This window comes from Hyperoodon ampullatus, assembly GCF_949752795.1.
Source record: "Hyperoodon ampullatus genome assembly, chromosome: 16".
In the NCBI taxonomy this organism is placed as follows: Eukaryota; Metazoa; Chordata; class Mammalia; order Artiodactyla; family Ziphiidae; genus Hyperoodon; species Hyperoodon ampullatus.
In genome coordinates, this window is record NC_136929.1 from 14,578,578 (window position 1) to 14,593,226 (window position 14,649).

Consider the following 14,649-nt stretch of genomic DNA (forward strand, 5'->3'; position numbering starts at 1 on the left):
GTGTATTTTCATTTTACTTGCTTGTAGCATGCTTTCTCTCTCCTACATAAGTATCATTTATTGATGTCTGAAACACAAAATCCCTTATTCTCAGAAGAATCTATGAAATGTGTCAGCAGGTTCATAGGTAGGGTCCAAATGTTTGAAACTGGAATCGCAAGTCATATAGTTCACACTCATTTAAAAATGAGTCACCTTGCTTCCAAGAGGAATCCTGATTTGCCCATCATCCCCATTTCAGTTCCAGGTTTCACCCACTGCATATTCTGCCTGTGTTTCTTTTAGAATTCTTCCTAGACCATGTAAGGCATGAGTTAGGGATCGTTGACAGCAAACACCATCATCGGCTGTTGCCACATTTAGGGAGCTGAATTGGGAAAGAAAATAATCTTTGCCACCCTCCACGTGTTCAGACACAGCTCTGGTGAGGGATGAGAAAGTGCTGAGGACCGCTGAGAACAGCCAAGTCCCAGCGCACTGCCACAGAAACCAGTGACCGCATCTTTCTAGTGCCTCCGTGGAGCCAGCATGCTGGCAGCAGATTAATTGCCATCAATAAATTCCTCAGCTTGTACTAACATTTGCAGACAAATGCCTGTGCAGATAAATCTTAGCAATGGTTTGCAAAAACAGTACAACTTTTTACCGAGAAGTAACTCATATGAGACTGTTTCTTCATCCTTACTTTCTGACAGTTGTGTCGAGGCAGACTTGATCTTGCTGTTCTGTAGGATGTTAGAATGTGAGGGCCAAGAGGAATCTTGGGGGCTATTTTATTTTTCAGAAACTTGAAATATGGGGGGATTAGGAGCTTGCTCCAGGTTGTCGAGTTTAATTAGTGACAGTGCTGGAACTAAAGTCTAGGTTTTCTGTTTTCCGTAGTTTAATGCAAAGAACAAAGAGATGGAGGAAGGCAAACTGTTCCAGCCTTTGCAGGACTGGCTGGGTGACCTTTGGGGAAGTCTCTTTACCTCTGGTTTTAGAGTCCTCGTGTGAATAATGAGGAGATTGAGTACTAGATGATCAAGTCCCCTCTAACTCAGAAATTCTGTTGTGTTTTGCTTCATTTTGCTTTTTGGGCGTTTGTTTGTTTTGTTTTTTTACTACTTGCTTTGCGCTACAATTATTTGCTTACCATAAATGGTGTGTTGTAAGTCTGATGTAACTGATCACACGTGTGCGTTAGTCTGGCCATCTGCTTGGGCATGCTTTAAAATTTTTAATTAGAGGAAATGCTGATCTCTAGAACATTTTGTCTTGTTGATCTTGGTGAGCAATACGCGCTTTATTTAAAATCTTCAGCTCTGATTGTCTTTCAAGTAATTCATTTCACCTTTACCTAAGAACTTTATTGTTATTTTTTCCTATCCACTCTACCTTCTTTCTCTCGCTTCTGTCGGCCAACCCCAGCTTTGTACGAGTTCTTCCTATTAAGGGTTTTCTAATTATTCACAAATGCTTTCCAAAGTGAGCACAAACATGTAAAGGGAATTTGAGGACAGAGGGAAATGTTTAATCTTCTGTCATTTGGGGGAACTTGGACCTCAAAATGAACTTGTCTTCAGGGGTTGAGGGTGAACCCAGACCCGTCAGCAAATGAATTCAGGTACTGCCATCAGAGGCCTTGCAACTATTCTAGACTGGCCAATCCATCTGGGCATCACTTGACCCCTGCATGTGGCCCCATGTCCCAGAGCCTCTCTTCAAGCTGTGCTTCTGTGTCATTCCTTATATCTGCGATGCTGGCCAAAGAATTTTCTTTGCCTAATTGGGGTGGGAGGCGCATCTATTTCAATGGTAGCTCCATAACTTCCAGGTTCTCTCCTGGTACGTCCTTTTACTTTTAGCCCCAGACAGTTGCAGACTTGCTGGCCAGCCAGCAGCCAAAGCCAGTGACAGCTGTGGCTGCAGCTAAGCCCTCTAGATTCTGATGGATTCAGTCCCTAGGACAGAAGTGTTTTTTGTGTGTGTGTGGTTTCAGAAGAGTGGAAAAACATTGGTGGGAAAACAACAGCATGAATGCTGGCAATATAAAGTTTAAGATTACTTCTGATTTTTATTCATATAGAATCACATAAAATTTCATAGTTTTGATTTAGCAAGCCACCGAAGCAAAGTATAGAAAAGCATCATCATGCAGGATTTTCCCTCCTATTTAATGTGCAAATAGTAATTTGACCAGTTTTGCCTTCAGCAAAACTGTTAAAATTAATGAACAGAAATATTCTTTACTACTGGACTTGACTAGTATTTAGAAAACATCTTAACCAAAAGGCATATTTTCAAGATCTTCTGCAAATCCACATGCCATCAGAACCTAAAAATTCCATCTGCTGAGGTGGATAAGACCACGGAACAATGGAGTATCTGTGAGGACCCGCCTGCAGCCCCAGACCTAGGCAGTGGCATTTGGTGCCCCCGTCTTTGGGCGAAATTCTTTTGTTAGGAGAATAGACTTCCAAATGATAATAGTACCATTGTCACAATCTCCCAGATCTGCCTTTGGATGTTCACGAAGGGTCTCAACTACCCAGCACTGAGTCTTTTTCCTTGAGGCTTTTTCCTTGAGTTTCCTTTGACATAAGGACTCAGTTCTTCAAGGTCGTTGTAATCATGCCCCTTTCTCCAAACCCTCTTAAACTAGACATTTTTTGGTAGGGAATAAAAGGAATAAGGAAGGAAACATTAGGAGAATCTGGCCTGTTATTTTTCTTTGTTTTTTTTTTTTTTTTTTTTTTGCGGTACGTGGGCCTCTCCATGCTGTGGCTTCTCCCGTTGCGGAGCACAGGCTCCAGATGCGCAGGCTCAGCGGCCATGGCTCACGGGTCTAGCCGCTCTGAGGCATGTGGGATCTTCCCGGACCGGGACACGAACCCGTGTCCCCTGCATCAGCAGGCGGACTCTCAACCACTGCGCCACCCGGGAAGCCCTTTCTTTGTTTTTAATTATAGGTGGTTTTAAGCAAAATATACTTTTCCTAAGACTTTTTTTAATTTCGTTTTCATTTTGGTAAGTATTTTGAGAGGGATAATAATCTTCACATTTTGAAATTTTATGTGAACTTAACCTCCACTAAATTTATTATATAAAAACTTAATTATTTAAAGGACATAGGGCTTTTTCTTCCTTAAATGATACCTAAACTCTAACTGAATTTAGGAGTAATGAATTCTTGAGGAAGTAGTACAAATAATTTTAGGATTAAACATTAAACTTCTAAATACGTTTTTTCAATTTTGCTTCTCTAGAGACGTATTTCTCACATTATTTATCTAGCTATAATTTGATTAAGTGATCAAGAGAAAGTCTTTAAAGATACTGAAGTTTTGAAGCAGACTTATTGGAGTATAATTGCTTTACAATGGTGTATTAGTTTCTGCTGTATAACAAAGTGAATCAGCTATACATATACATATATCCCCATAAGGTACTTTTAAAAGCTACAGTACTTAAGCATTATATATTGTGCTGAATGACGAAACTATTCAAAAACTTTAAAACATTATAAATGCTTGCTTGCTGTTTAGAAGTTGTGTTTTGCCATTTTCTGCTTAGAGGTTTAATGTATTTGTTTAATTCCTTTTTAATACGTTATAAAAACTTATTTCAGGAAAGGAAAATGAACAGAAATTAAATAACAAGATATGTTTAAGGAAAATTTTGAAGACTGACCCTTCCCTCATTAAGGAAGTAAGAACAGTCTTCAAGCAGCGTTTGGTGGAGAAACTGGAAACCTTGGGGATTAGTGCAGTAAGTTCACCCACTTTGGGAATATTTGCTGTTTTGTTTTGTCTTGTTTGGCTGCACCGCATGGCTTGCGGGATCTTAGTTCCCCAATCAGGGATCGAACCCGGGCCATGGCAGTGAAAGCGCGGAGTCCTAACCACTGGACTGCCAGGGAGTTCCCTATTTTGTTTTCTAAATAAGAAAGGATCAGAGAAGAGAAGAAGGCATGTCAGTTCTGTCACATATGGAGATCGGAGGGTAATGTGACATGATTCATTAAACACTTCAGCTGGCATTCACTGGGTGCCTGGCACCTTTCAGAGAGCTTTCCAGATAGTAACTCATTTAAACATAGAAACTAATCTCTTAGGTAGGTGACAATATCATCTGTATTTTACAGAGAGGTGAAGTAACTTGCTTCAGGTAACATGTTCGTGATGAAGGAGTCAGGGTTTGCATCCAGGCAGTTGCAGGGCTGCTTACATTCTGATGTTAACTCCGAATTACTGCCTGTTACAAAATCAGCACTCAAGCTACCCTTATTAAATGAATGGATGAATGAATTGTATTTCACATTGTTGCCAGATTGAATCGTTCTGTACATCATGTTATATATACTCTTTGCTTTTTACATTTTTCATTGCATACATAAAATACACAAACTTAATTGGACAACCTGAATTTATATACCTGTGTGTGTATGTGTATATACATCACATGTGCATATATGTATGTGTATACAAAAGTATGTGCATGGAATGTGCACAGATATGTGCACATGTACATGTGTGCATAACGTACATGCAATGCATGTATGTTTATGTGTGGCTGTGTGTAGTGTGTTTGTGTATGCAGGTTTGTGTGTATATGCACGTGTGTGGATATTGTGTATACGTGTGTGTGCATAAATCTGTGTGTGTATATATGTATACATGTATATACACGTGCATGCATTTGTGTGTATCTGAATGTGTGTATATACACATATACGTGTGTATACAGATTTGTATGTACATGTGGGGGGGGGGTTGTGTGTATGATCTGTAACCACCACCCAGATCAAGAAAGAGATCCATCATTGCCAACACCCTAGAAGACTCTCTTTTGCTTTCCTTAGTCAATATAACTCCGGACTCCCCAGCCAGAGGTAATGGCTATTCTGACTTAGTTTTTTTTGGTTCTTGAACCTCATAGGAGTGGCATCCTACACTGTGCTTTATTTTGTGTCACTTCTTTTGCTTATGATTTTTTCTGTAAGCTTCATACTTACTGTTTCACTTAGCAGTAGTTTGTGGTATAGTATTCCATTGTATGAATATACAACATTTTATCTATTCTCCTGTTGATGGACATTTGGATTTTCAGTTTTGGGCTCTTTTTGGCCATTACATTCTTGTGCATGTCTTTTGGTGGACATAGGCATTCCTTTCTCTTGGATGTATATTTAGCAATGACATTGCTGAGTCTAAGAGTATACATGTTTAGTGTTAATAGGTGTAGCCAAATAATTTTCCAAAGTGTAAAAGTTTACACTGTCCCTATCAGTGTGTGAGAGTTCCAGTTCCAGTCTGCATATGGTTTTTGGGTTATATATTTTATTGGGGACGTTTCCTTTTATCCTAAGATTATAAAAACACGCTATATTTTTTTCCTAATGCTTACATAGTTTTTTGTTTGTTTACTTTTTTTGTCTATCTGGGCTTTAACAAGTTTGGAAACAATGAGTTGGAGATCTAACCTTATTTCCAGTTGGATCAGTTGTCTCAATATCTTTCATTGAGTAATCCACACTTTCCTTGTTTGTTCAAAATAGCAGTTTTATCATATAGGACATTTTTACATACATCTGGATTTATTTTTGGACTTTCAACGGTTCTGCCCTTTCAACTATTTTTTGTATTCCTTTGCTAACACCATACTGGTTTAATTTTAGTAACTTTGTCCTGTACTTTAGTATCTGTTATAGGTCATGCCTTTTTCATTAGTCTTATTTCAAAAGTTTCTTGGCAGTTCTTCCATATTTTGTTTTACAATGAACTTTAGAAACAGCTGCTGCAGTTCCAGAATAACCCCTGTGGGGATTCTGATTGAAAATGCCTTAAATTTTGTGTACTATTTAGGAAGAACTGACATTTGTACAGTATTGGGTCTTTCCATCCAGCTGCAGGGTACAGGAAGACATAGTCAACACCTGCTCACACAAACAGGTGGTCGAATAATGACAGATGGTAGGATGTGAAATGAAGGAAAAGTAGAGGGGAATGAATAACTGAGGTCAGAGAAAACTTCTTCTTGGAGGTAGCAGTTGATCTGATGATGGAGATTTCTGTCCCCTGAGCAACTGGGAGGGTGGTGGAGCCACTTCCTGGGATGGGGAAGACTGAGGGGAATGGTGGAGAGGAGATGGGAGTGTGTGTGTGACACTGATACTGAATAAATGAATAAATAGCTCTTTAAGTGGTTTTCTTCTGTCTAGATACCCTTCAAATCCAAAAGAATTTTCTCAAATCACCTCTTAAATTATGGCATTTTCCTAATTGAAAAACCTCTGAGGATTTTCACTTACCTGTGGAATAACCAACCTTTAAGCTTTTCATTTTGGCATCAGTCTCCTTTTCTGCTCTCCTCACCCATTCCTCTGTAGCATTAGCCACTAGACATGCCTTGACTGTTTCTGTCCCATTGCCTGCCTTTCCCGCAAGGTGATCCCACCCATCTGGAACTCTCCCTCTTTCTACTTGTTTCACTCCACCCATCCTTCAGGCACAGCCCAGCCTCCCCCTGAAGGCTTCTTGGCCCAGTGGGGCCTCTGACAGCCCCTCTCCCTGAGTTCCTCTAGCCCTTGTGGACTCATTCGGTCCTTGTCACACACCTTGCACTGTTGGTTAATCAGTCACACACACGCCTTCCATGCATTTGGTCCTGGCCCCTACAGCCCCGTACCTTAGCCAGTCACGTACAATCATACACACACGTTATGTGTCCCACTGCCCCGTGAGCTCCTTTTGGGACCGGGACCGTGTGTTATACGTCAGGGCATCCCTCACCTTACATGCAGCAGTAAGGACGAAAGGTTGGCATGGTTAATGCAGACAAATGTCCATGAAATGAAAAACATTCCAGGATAATTGATTAACTTAACATTTTATTCCTTCAGGATACACGCAGTATTCCAAGTGACCACTTGAATAGAGTGCTAAGAACCGTAGAATCAGTAAGACATGAACGAGAAAGACAAATACCTAACCTTCAGCAAATTCGTGAATTCCTTGAACATCAGGTCAGCCGTAAAGCTGAGGAGAGAACACTACTGTCCACAAGTAAGCCTGCTACCAACTGCCATTTCATTTCTGCAGATGGGAGCAAAATAGAACAACCGTTTCATAATTTTAAATGGTTCACAAACCTTGGAACTTAATTGGCAACTCTATTATTGTTTGAACCATTAAATGTTGGGTCTTAGATTGTGGTTTTTACGTTAAAAACCCCCTGTAGTGTAGAGTCTAGACCCTAGAGACAGGCTTGTTCGTTTCAGTGCCAGCATAGACAGTATTGTAGTATTTTATTCTGCTTTTCATGTCATGGAGACTCACGAATGACACTACTATTCCAGACAGGTCCAGTGCTTCTCAAGTGGACACCCTTTCAACTGGAGAAGTACCCAAAGCAATACATCTTCCTCCCAAAAGCAGACAGTTGGTTAGACAAAGACCTGTTTTTACCGATAGCACATCTGTTCCAAAGTGAGTATTTTCAAGCCTAAAATTTTTTTATTAACGTTCGTCTCAGTCAGCTTGGGCTGCCATAACAAACTACCATAGACTGGGTGGCTTAAACAACAGAAATTTATTCTTTCACACTTCTGGAGGCTAGAAGTTTGAGATCAGGGTGCTGGCACTGTCAGGTTCTGGTAAGGTTTCTCTTCCAGGACTCACAGACGGCCACCCTCTCACTGTGTCCTCACATGCCAGGGAGAGCAAGAGAGCCCTGGTCTCTCTTTGTCTTCTTACAAGGACACTAAGTTCTTCATGTGGGCCCCATCCTCATAACCTCATCGAAACCTAATCACCCCATCTCCAGATACCATCACACTGAGGGTTAGGGCTTCAACATATGAATTTTAGGGGGCCACAAACATTCAGCCCACAGCAGTGTTTGACCCAACAGAGAATCACACTTGGAATGCTTACCCATCTCTCATTGTCTCAGGGAGAGTTGCTGCTGCTCACCCTTTAATAAAGCAAAAATCACCAATTCCATAGAAATCTATTTTAAATTACATTATTCACTTACACCAGAAATATTTTTCTCTTGCTTTTAGAGTTAAGAAAAATATCACAGAAGATCATTTTCCCCAAAAGTCTTCAACTATTGAGTGAGTACTGAGGGAGCAGGGGGTGGTGATGTTTAAAAATTCTTTTCACTGAACATTTCTTTCATTGTAAATTAGTATGTTCATTGTGGTTCACTAGAGCCATAATTAGTACACATCATATTAATCTGTGATTCCTTTGTTACATCTTTGTTTCTTTATCAGATATTACCTGGGTCAACAGCACTTATCCCATGTGACCTCCACTAACAAGTGGGACCACACCTGAGTCATTTCTGTTATTTTTTTTTTTTTTCCCCCAACTGCCCACCTCCTGCCCAGTGTCTAGTAATGTTCGATAAATGCGTGATGTTGCTTTTTAATGTCTGGATCCATGATAGTGTAGCCGGATGATATTTTAGTGTTCTAGCTCCTTGTGGAAGGTGATAATCTCTCTTAGGCTCTCTTATGATACAAGAACCCTAGCTCAGTCATTCCTTAACTGTGTGACACTGATTCAGTTGCTTGCCTATTAAAAAGGCTCTGTTTTCTTATCTGTAATATGGAATGATGCTACCTTTTTCACAGGATAGTTCTACAAATTAAATGAGAACATATGAAAAGGGCTCAGCCTCAGTACTTGGCACATGTGGGTACTCAATAAATTGTAGGTATATTATTGTTATTAATTGAGTAGAACTAATTTTATAATAATTGAATTCATCATCATTGACTTGTTCTGGCGATATTGATGCTTTATTTCTTCATTAAGGCATTTTGTATATACACTAGAGACAGAATAAATATATTAAAGACAGTATAAATAATAATTCACCCTTCAAAAGTACTTTTCATGTACATAATCTCATGGGAAGAGCCTTATTTCATGGGATGTAGTGTAACTGAACGTTGTGTGGAATTTAGGTGCTCAATGAATATTTTTTAAATGAGTAAATACCACTCTGAATTTCTGTTTCACTTTAAAATGGGGTGATAATTCACGTGATGATACAAATGAGATTACGTATTTATGTAAAAGTCCTTTGTAGGGTGCCGTGTAAAGGTAAGCTGTAAGTAATGACACTATTTTAAAAGATGACATAGTTTTATTGCAAAAATATTTTTTTCCATTGTGAAATATTTTTCTTAGGTGTGTGAAAACCAATATTAAGAATATACAAATTTGGGCTTCAAGGAGTAATGTCCTAACTTCAGCTCATTTTGGTAAATATGCCATGTGGCTGGCAGGTCTGGATTTGAAATGAGTCTTCGGCCTTTTGTGGCCCTGGCTGCCATCTTGTTCTGTGGCCACATGGGTGTCTGTTATGCTCTCTGGAGAAAATTCCCACTGCTTTAAATCCTGAAACTTAGGGAAACAGCGTCCCCCATTTGGGTTTTGATTTGTTTAGGACCTCTCCTTTCAGTTCAGAGGAAGAGCTGGATATTGAAGACCTCCAGGCCTGTGCCTCGCCAGACTTACTTCCTGTGCGGTCATCTAAAAGCAACAAGAATAGCTTTGGAAGGAACACCATCAAAAGTGACACTGACTGGACCGAGGGAAGTGAAGTGGGGGACTCTGCTATTTCTCCCAAGCCCACAGGTAAGCTTTTGTTCTTGAAAATCCCTCTGGAAATTTTGTTTAGGACAGTGGTTCTCACCTAGGGGCAACAAGCACTGGGAGTCTGAGCTGAGAAAGTGCCCGAGGAAAGGATGGGGCTAATCCAAAAGCTGCTGCTGCCTAAAGAAAATGGACAGAGCTTAGCAGGTCATTGATATTCAAGTGGAAGGAGAGGAAGGGGTTGGGGATGCCTGGATGTATTAGTAACAAATATAAGGGCTGCTGAAACAAACTACCACATACTGTGGGCTTAAACGACAGAAACTTACTGACAGGAGCTGGAAGGCCAAAATCAAGGTGGCTGAGGGCTGTGAGGAGAGGATCTAGTCTATGCCTCTGTCCTTGGCTTGTAGATGGCTATCTCCTCCCTGTGTCTGGTCACACTGACTTTCTCTGTGCATGCATCTATGTCCAAATTTTCTGCTTTTGTGAGGACATCAGTCGTATTGGATTAGGGTCCACCCTAGTGACCTCACCTTAACTTGATTATCTCTTTAAAGGCCCTACCTCCAAATAAGGTCACATTCTGAGGTAATGGGGGTAAGGACTTCAACATACGCATTTGGGACACGATTCAACCCCTAACACTGGGTGACCTTGAGAATAACTGTTCTAATACACTGTGCTGCCTTTTGGATATGAGGCAATCCTAAAAGAACATAAGGTCCAAGTCGGTAACTGCTGATAATTTGCTAAGGAGAAGTGACGCTGAAGGGTCATTTTTAAAAAAAAAAAAAAGAAATTCTGTTTAGTGCAATTTAAAAATTATATATTTTAAACACATCACATATAATTAGTTTATTGTATATAATTTGTATATACCATGTATTTATATAATTATGTAAAATATAACTAATCATTTAAAAACAACTGGTTTTGAAAATATATGAATATCCCATTCATGCAGGCTGCCTCACTGAAATTAAAGTTTCCGACCACGTACTTGAATGAGACCATCCTTCTTTGATTTAAAAATTTTATTCTTCTATTCTAGAGGAACATGATTTCTTTAAAGGAAGTATTTGCAAAGCTTAGACTCTCTCAAATTGTTTGTAAGGTTATTTTGGAACTGAAGATATGATTTTTTTTAAACTTCGCCTATTTTCTGTGGGTCCTATAGGAACCTCCATTAAAACATTAACTGGAAAAGTTGAAAAGACAGTTTCAAATCACAGAAGTGGGAATAAGCCAGTTGGTGGGCGTAATGTTGCTGAGACGTTCATCGAAAAAGCACAAAAAGAAGATCTAAAGGTAATAGCACTTTTACTTGCTAAGCATACACGAATTCATCTTTTAATGAATATACCTTAATAATTGTATTTTTTACAGTGAAATGTAAAACAAATATAATTATTTAGTATAGTAGAGGTTGAGATTTTTACATTGTCTTGTTTTCAGTATCGTATTTCTTCCTATTCCGTAGAGAATCAAAGATATTGAAAGGATAATGGTAATAATACATCCTATGCTTATCAAGTTTTACAGGTTTTCACAATCCTGTCACGTGTATTATTTGACGTTTGCAGATATTAGGTAGTTTGTTCACAGAAACTTGTGACTGATTAGAATCTGGGGACTTCAGATCTCAGTCTAGGAACCTTTCTGCCACCGTGGCGAGACCTGGAAGTGAAATAGGGACTTTCAGGGTTGGGTGCCAGAGTCGGTGGAGAGATGCTTCAGGTCCACGACCCAAGCATAGGGCAAAGCCAAGCTCCCCTCCGCGAGTGGAGGAGAGGCCCTGACACACTCCAAGGTTCCACACCAGGCACCGGAAGTGCTTCTGTGGACAGAGACCTGGGCAGGCTCGTCTGTGTTGATGGAGTCTGGCAGTAGTAGTTGCTCTTTTCTTAATTTTTCCCTTGCATTAGATTTCATTCCTCCCCTGCTCATCTGTGGAATCCAGAGCATTTGGTCAAACTATGTTCATAAGTTAGTGCCATTTGTGTTACACAGCCAAAAATGACAAAAAGTCACAAAAGGTCAAGAGAGAGCCACCACGTCTTCCTTAGAAGGGGCGCCGGAGAAACACGCGCTCCTTTAGGTCAGGGCCATTTCTGCAGGGCCCGCATGTGATGTCTCCTGCAGTTAAATGTCTTAGTATCACAGAGGTAAGAGCCCCAGAGCCAGCCTAGCTGCTCCTTGGGGAGCATCCTGACTTGACTTCTACAACGTAGTGTTCCTGGAATTTGCTAAATTCATGATTGCTGAGTAGGAAACGTTCATTTCCACAGCAAGGAACAGAAAAAGAGGTGATTCCCTCTGCTTTCAAAGCACAGATTTCCAAATCTGTTTCATTTCCCCTCCAGGGATGACCAAACGACCAGATTGGGGGGTCCTTTGAGGCTCCCAACTTCTCATCATTTAGTGTCAGTGGCTCTCTGGCCAACAAAGTGGTCAAGGGGCTCGAACACGCACAGTTTCTTTAGGAAACATTCATTATTCTCCACGTATTTTTTTCAGTGTGTAGATGCGGACGATGATGACTGGGACATATCATCCTTAGAGGAAGAGAAATCTTTGGGGAGAAGAATTGGAAGAGAACAGAAGGAACCTCCACCTGTGAAGAATGAGTCAAATTCTACTCAAGTGCCAATTGCCTGGGCTGAAACTAACCTGAAAGGGCCAAAGAGAGAAGGTTCGCTGCTTTGGTGTCTAGCAGAAGCTTCTATAAATATCTAAGCTATGCTAATATATTATCAGACAAAAACACTGTTGGCATAACAAAGATCTTGCTTTCCTTACATTATTTTAACAAGGACTGAATGTGAACAACTTACTGATTTGTATATATTTACTAATTTTCTAAAATTTAATTTTAGGTCTAATCCTTAGTCTTTACATTTCTAAAATATCTATTTTTGAAAACGCCCATATAAATAGTCTCTTCATGCAGATGCCTCATGGAAATTTTTCTGATCATATACCTAGATGAGGCCACTTTTTCTGACTGTCTTCTTGTATTCATCTGTCTACATGTTAAATATTTTTATTTTCTTCCAAGGAAGATTCTCCTTGTAGCACTGTAGCCAGTGGGATGAATGACAAGTGAAACCATCCACTGCTATTGTTCCTATTCACCCAGGCTAGAGTCTGGATAATAAGTCCAGTAACCTACCTCTCAACCCATTAAATTTTTTTATTTATTTATTATTATTATTATTTTTTTTTTTTTTTTGCGGTACGCGGGCCTCTCACTGTTGTGGCCTCTCCCGCTGCGGAGCACAGGCTCCGGACACGCAGGCCCAACGGCCATGGCTCACGGGCCCAGCCGCTCCGCGGCACGTGGGATCTTCCCGGACCGGGGCACGAACCCGTGTCCCCTGCGTCGGCAGGCGGACTCTCAACCACTGCGCCGCCAGGGAAGCCCCATTAAATTTTTAAAATCAGAAAATATAATTTGTATTTTTTCTATCAGAGTAATTCTTCTCCACGCCACCTCTCAGCCTTTCTTCATCTGTGGGTCCCATGAGCCGTGCCTCTGAGTAACGGGCTCAGACCCCTATTTCTAGGCTCACTGACTTTAGACGTGAACTGTCGAAGTTCTGCTAAGACAGAGGAGGATTGGGCTCCTTCCCCACTCCCTGCACCCCTCATGCCCCCTCTTCAGGACTTTTGTTCCCACATCTGTAATTTTAAACAAATACGTGCACATCTCTGTACTTGCTCTGTCTGTAGCAGGGCCTCCTGCCTCATCCCGCACCCACCCCCCACCGCCCTTTGTAAGACGAGCCATTGCTGCCTCTACCTTCATTTGACCTCTTTTCTCCACCAACGTGTCAGTCATAACACTGACCTTCTGTTCTGTCACCGTCATAAGTTTTCTGTGCTTTGTCTCAAGAGCCATCCTAATCTTTGAAAAAGCAAAAGACATGTTTAGGGCTTCCCTGGTGGCGCAGTGGTTGAGAGTCCGCCTGCCGATGCAGGGGACGCGAGTTCGTGCCCCGGTCCGGGAAGATCCCACATGGCGCGGAGCGTCTGGAGCCTGTGCTCCGCAACGGGAGAGGCCACAACAGTGAGAGGCCCGCGCACCGCAAAAAAAAAAAAAAAAAAAGACGTGTTTATGCTACGGCGACTCTGTGAGGACACAGGGCCAAGAGGATGCCCTGAGTACATTTCCTCCCTCCGCCCCAATGTCATGGCCCCACACCCCTTAAATATTTCTGGAGTCACATGCAAGTGGAATTCTCAGCCCGCTCCTGTTTCAGTGGCTCAAGGCACTTTTGAACTAACTTCATGTTTAAGCTCATCTACCCTAGAAAACCTGGGGTACCGTCTAATCCCTCCTTGGCTTGTTAATTTTATTCTCCTCTCTTTACCACTGCCAGCCTCCAGGCCCTGTGCTGAATGCTGGCAAGGAGAGGCTGGGCGGAAGCTTCCTTACGAGGGCCCCGTGAGGCTACCCCAGAGACCTGGCCATCCCGCGGGTGGGACTGTCCGCAGCCTCTTTCACAGTTTGTAGGAGCTAGGGGTGGGGTTGCGAGCAGACTCAGACACGAGTGATGACTTACCCTCTGAAGCTGCGGATTTTTTACAGGCTGGACAGCGTGCTTGTTTCATCACTGGGGCCTCCCCTCCCCGCCTCTCTCCCTCCACAGGACCTCAGGATGAATCCAGCCCATTGCAAAGCAGCCTAGTAGCCCTGACCGATTGGAGTGACTCTTCAGATGTGTAACTGTCACCCCACGCATCAGGAGGCCCTTCCAGACGCCAGCAGTATTGCAGGATCACAGTATTTCAGTACTGCCTACACGACTCTAACGCTTCTGCTTGGCAGCATCTCCTACAATAACAAGGAAGCTGACTCTCAAAGAACAAGAGTCCCTTTAGTGGCACCTAATGCAGTTATTACAAAACAAACTGTCAGCAGTATTTTGAAGCATATAAAGGTGTTTAAGACGGCTGCTGCTTAAAAACAACGTGTCACTGAAGTCATCAAAAGTTTTTTCTTCAGAACGGTACTCTAGTGTTGAAGTGTATTTTTTTTTCAACTAAT

The 14,649-nt window shown here is 41.5% G+C and overlaps 1 protein-coding gene across 1 annotated transcript in view; it reads left to right on the forward strand.

The window, feature by feature from the left end:
* The window catches only part of DZIP1 (DAZ interacting zinc finger protein 1), a gene marked incomplete at both ends in the record, with an annotated part of 49,633 nt that extends 35,305 nt beyond the window's left edge, over nt 1–14,328 (forward strand). Inside the window, 8 exons of the mRNA XM_079721939.1 lie at nt 3,611–3,750; nt 6,884–7,046; nt 7,340–7,469; nt 8,048–8,101; nt 9,448–9,638; nt 10,777–10,907; nt 12,117–12,291; nt 14,252–14,328. Coding sequence (XP_079578065.1) covers nt 3,611–3,750; nt 6,884–7,046; nt 7,340–7,469; nt 8,048–8,101; nt 9,448–9,638; nt 10,777–10,907; nt 12,117–12,291; nt 14,252–14,328 — 1,061 coding nt within the window. The remainder of the gene's footprint in view (nt 1–3,610; nt 3,751–6,883; nt 7,047–7,339; nt 7,470–8,047; nt 8,102–9,447; nt 9,639–10,776; nt 10,908–12,116; nt 12,292–14,251) is intronic.
* Nucleotides 14,329–14,649: the final 321 nt, after the last annotated feature.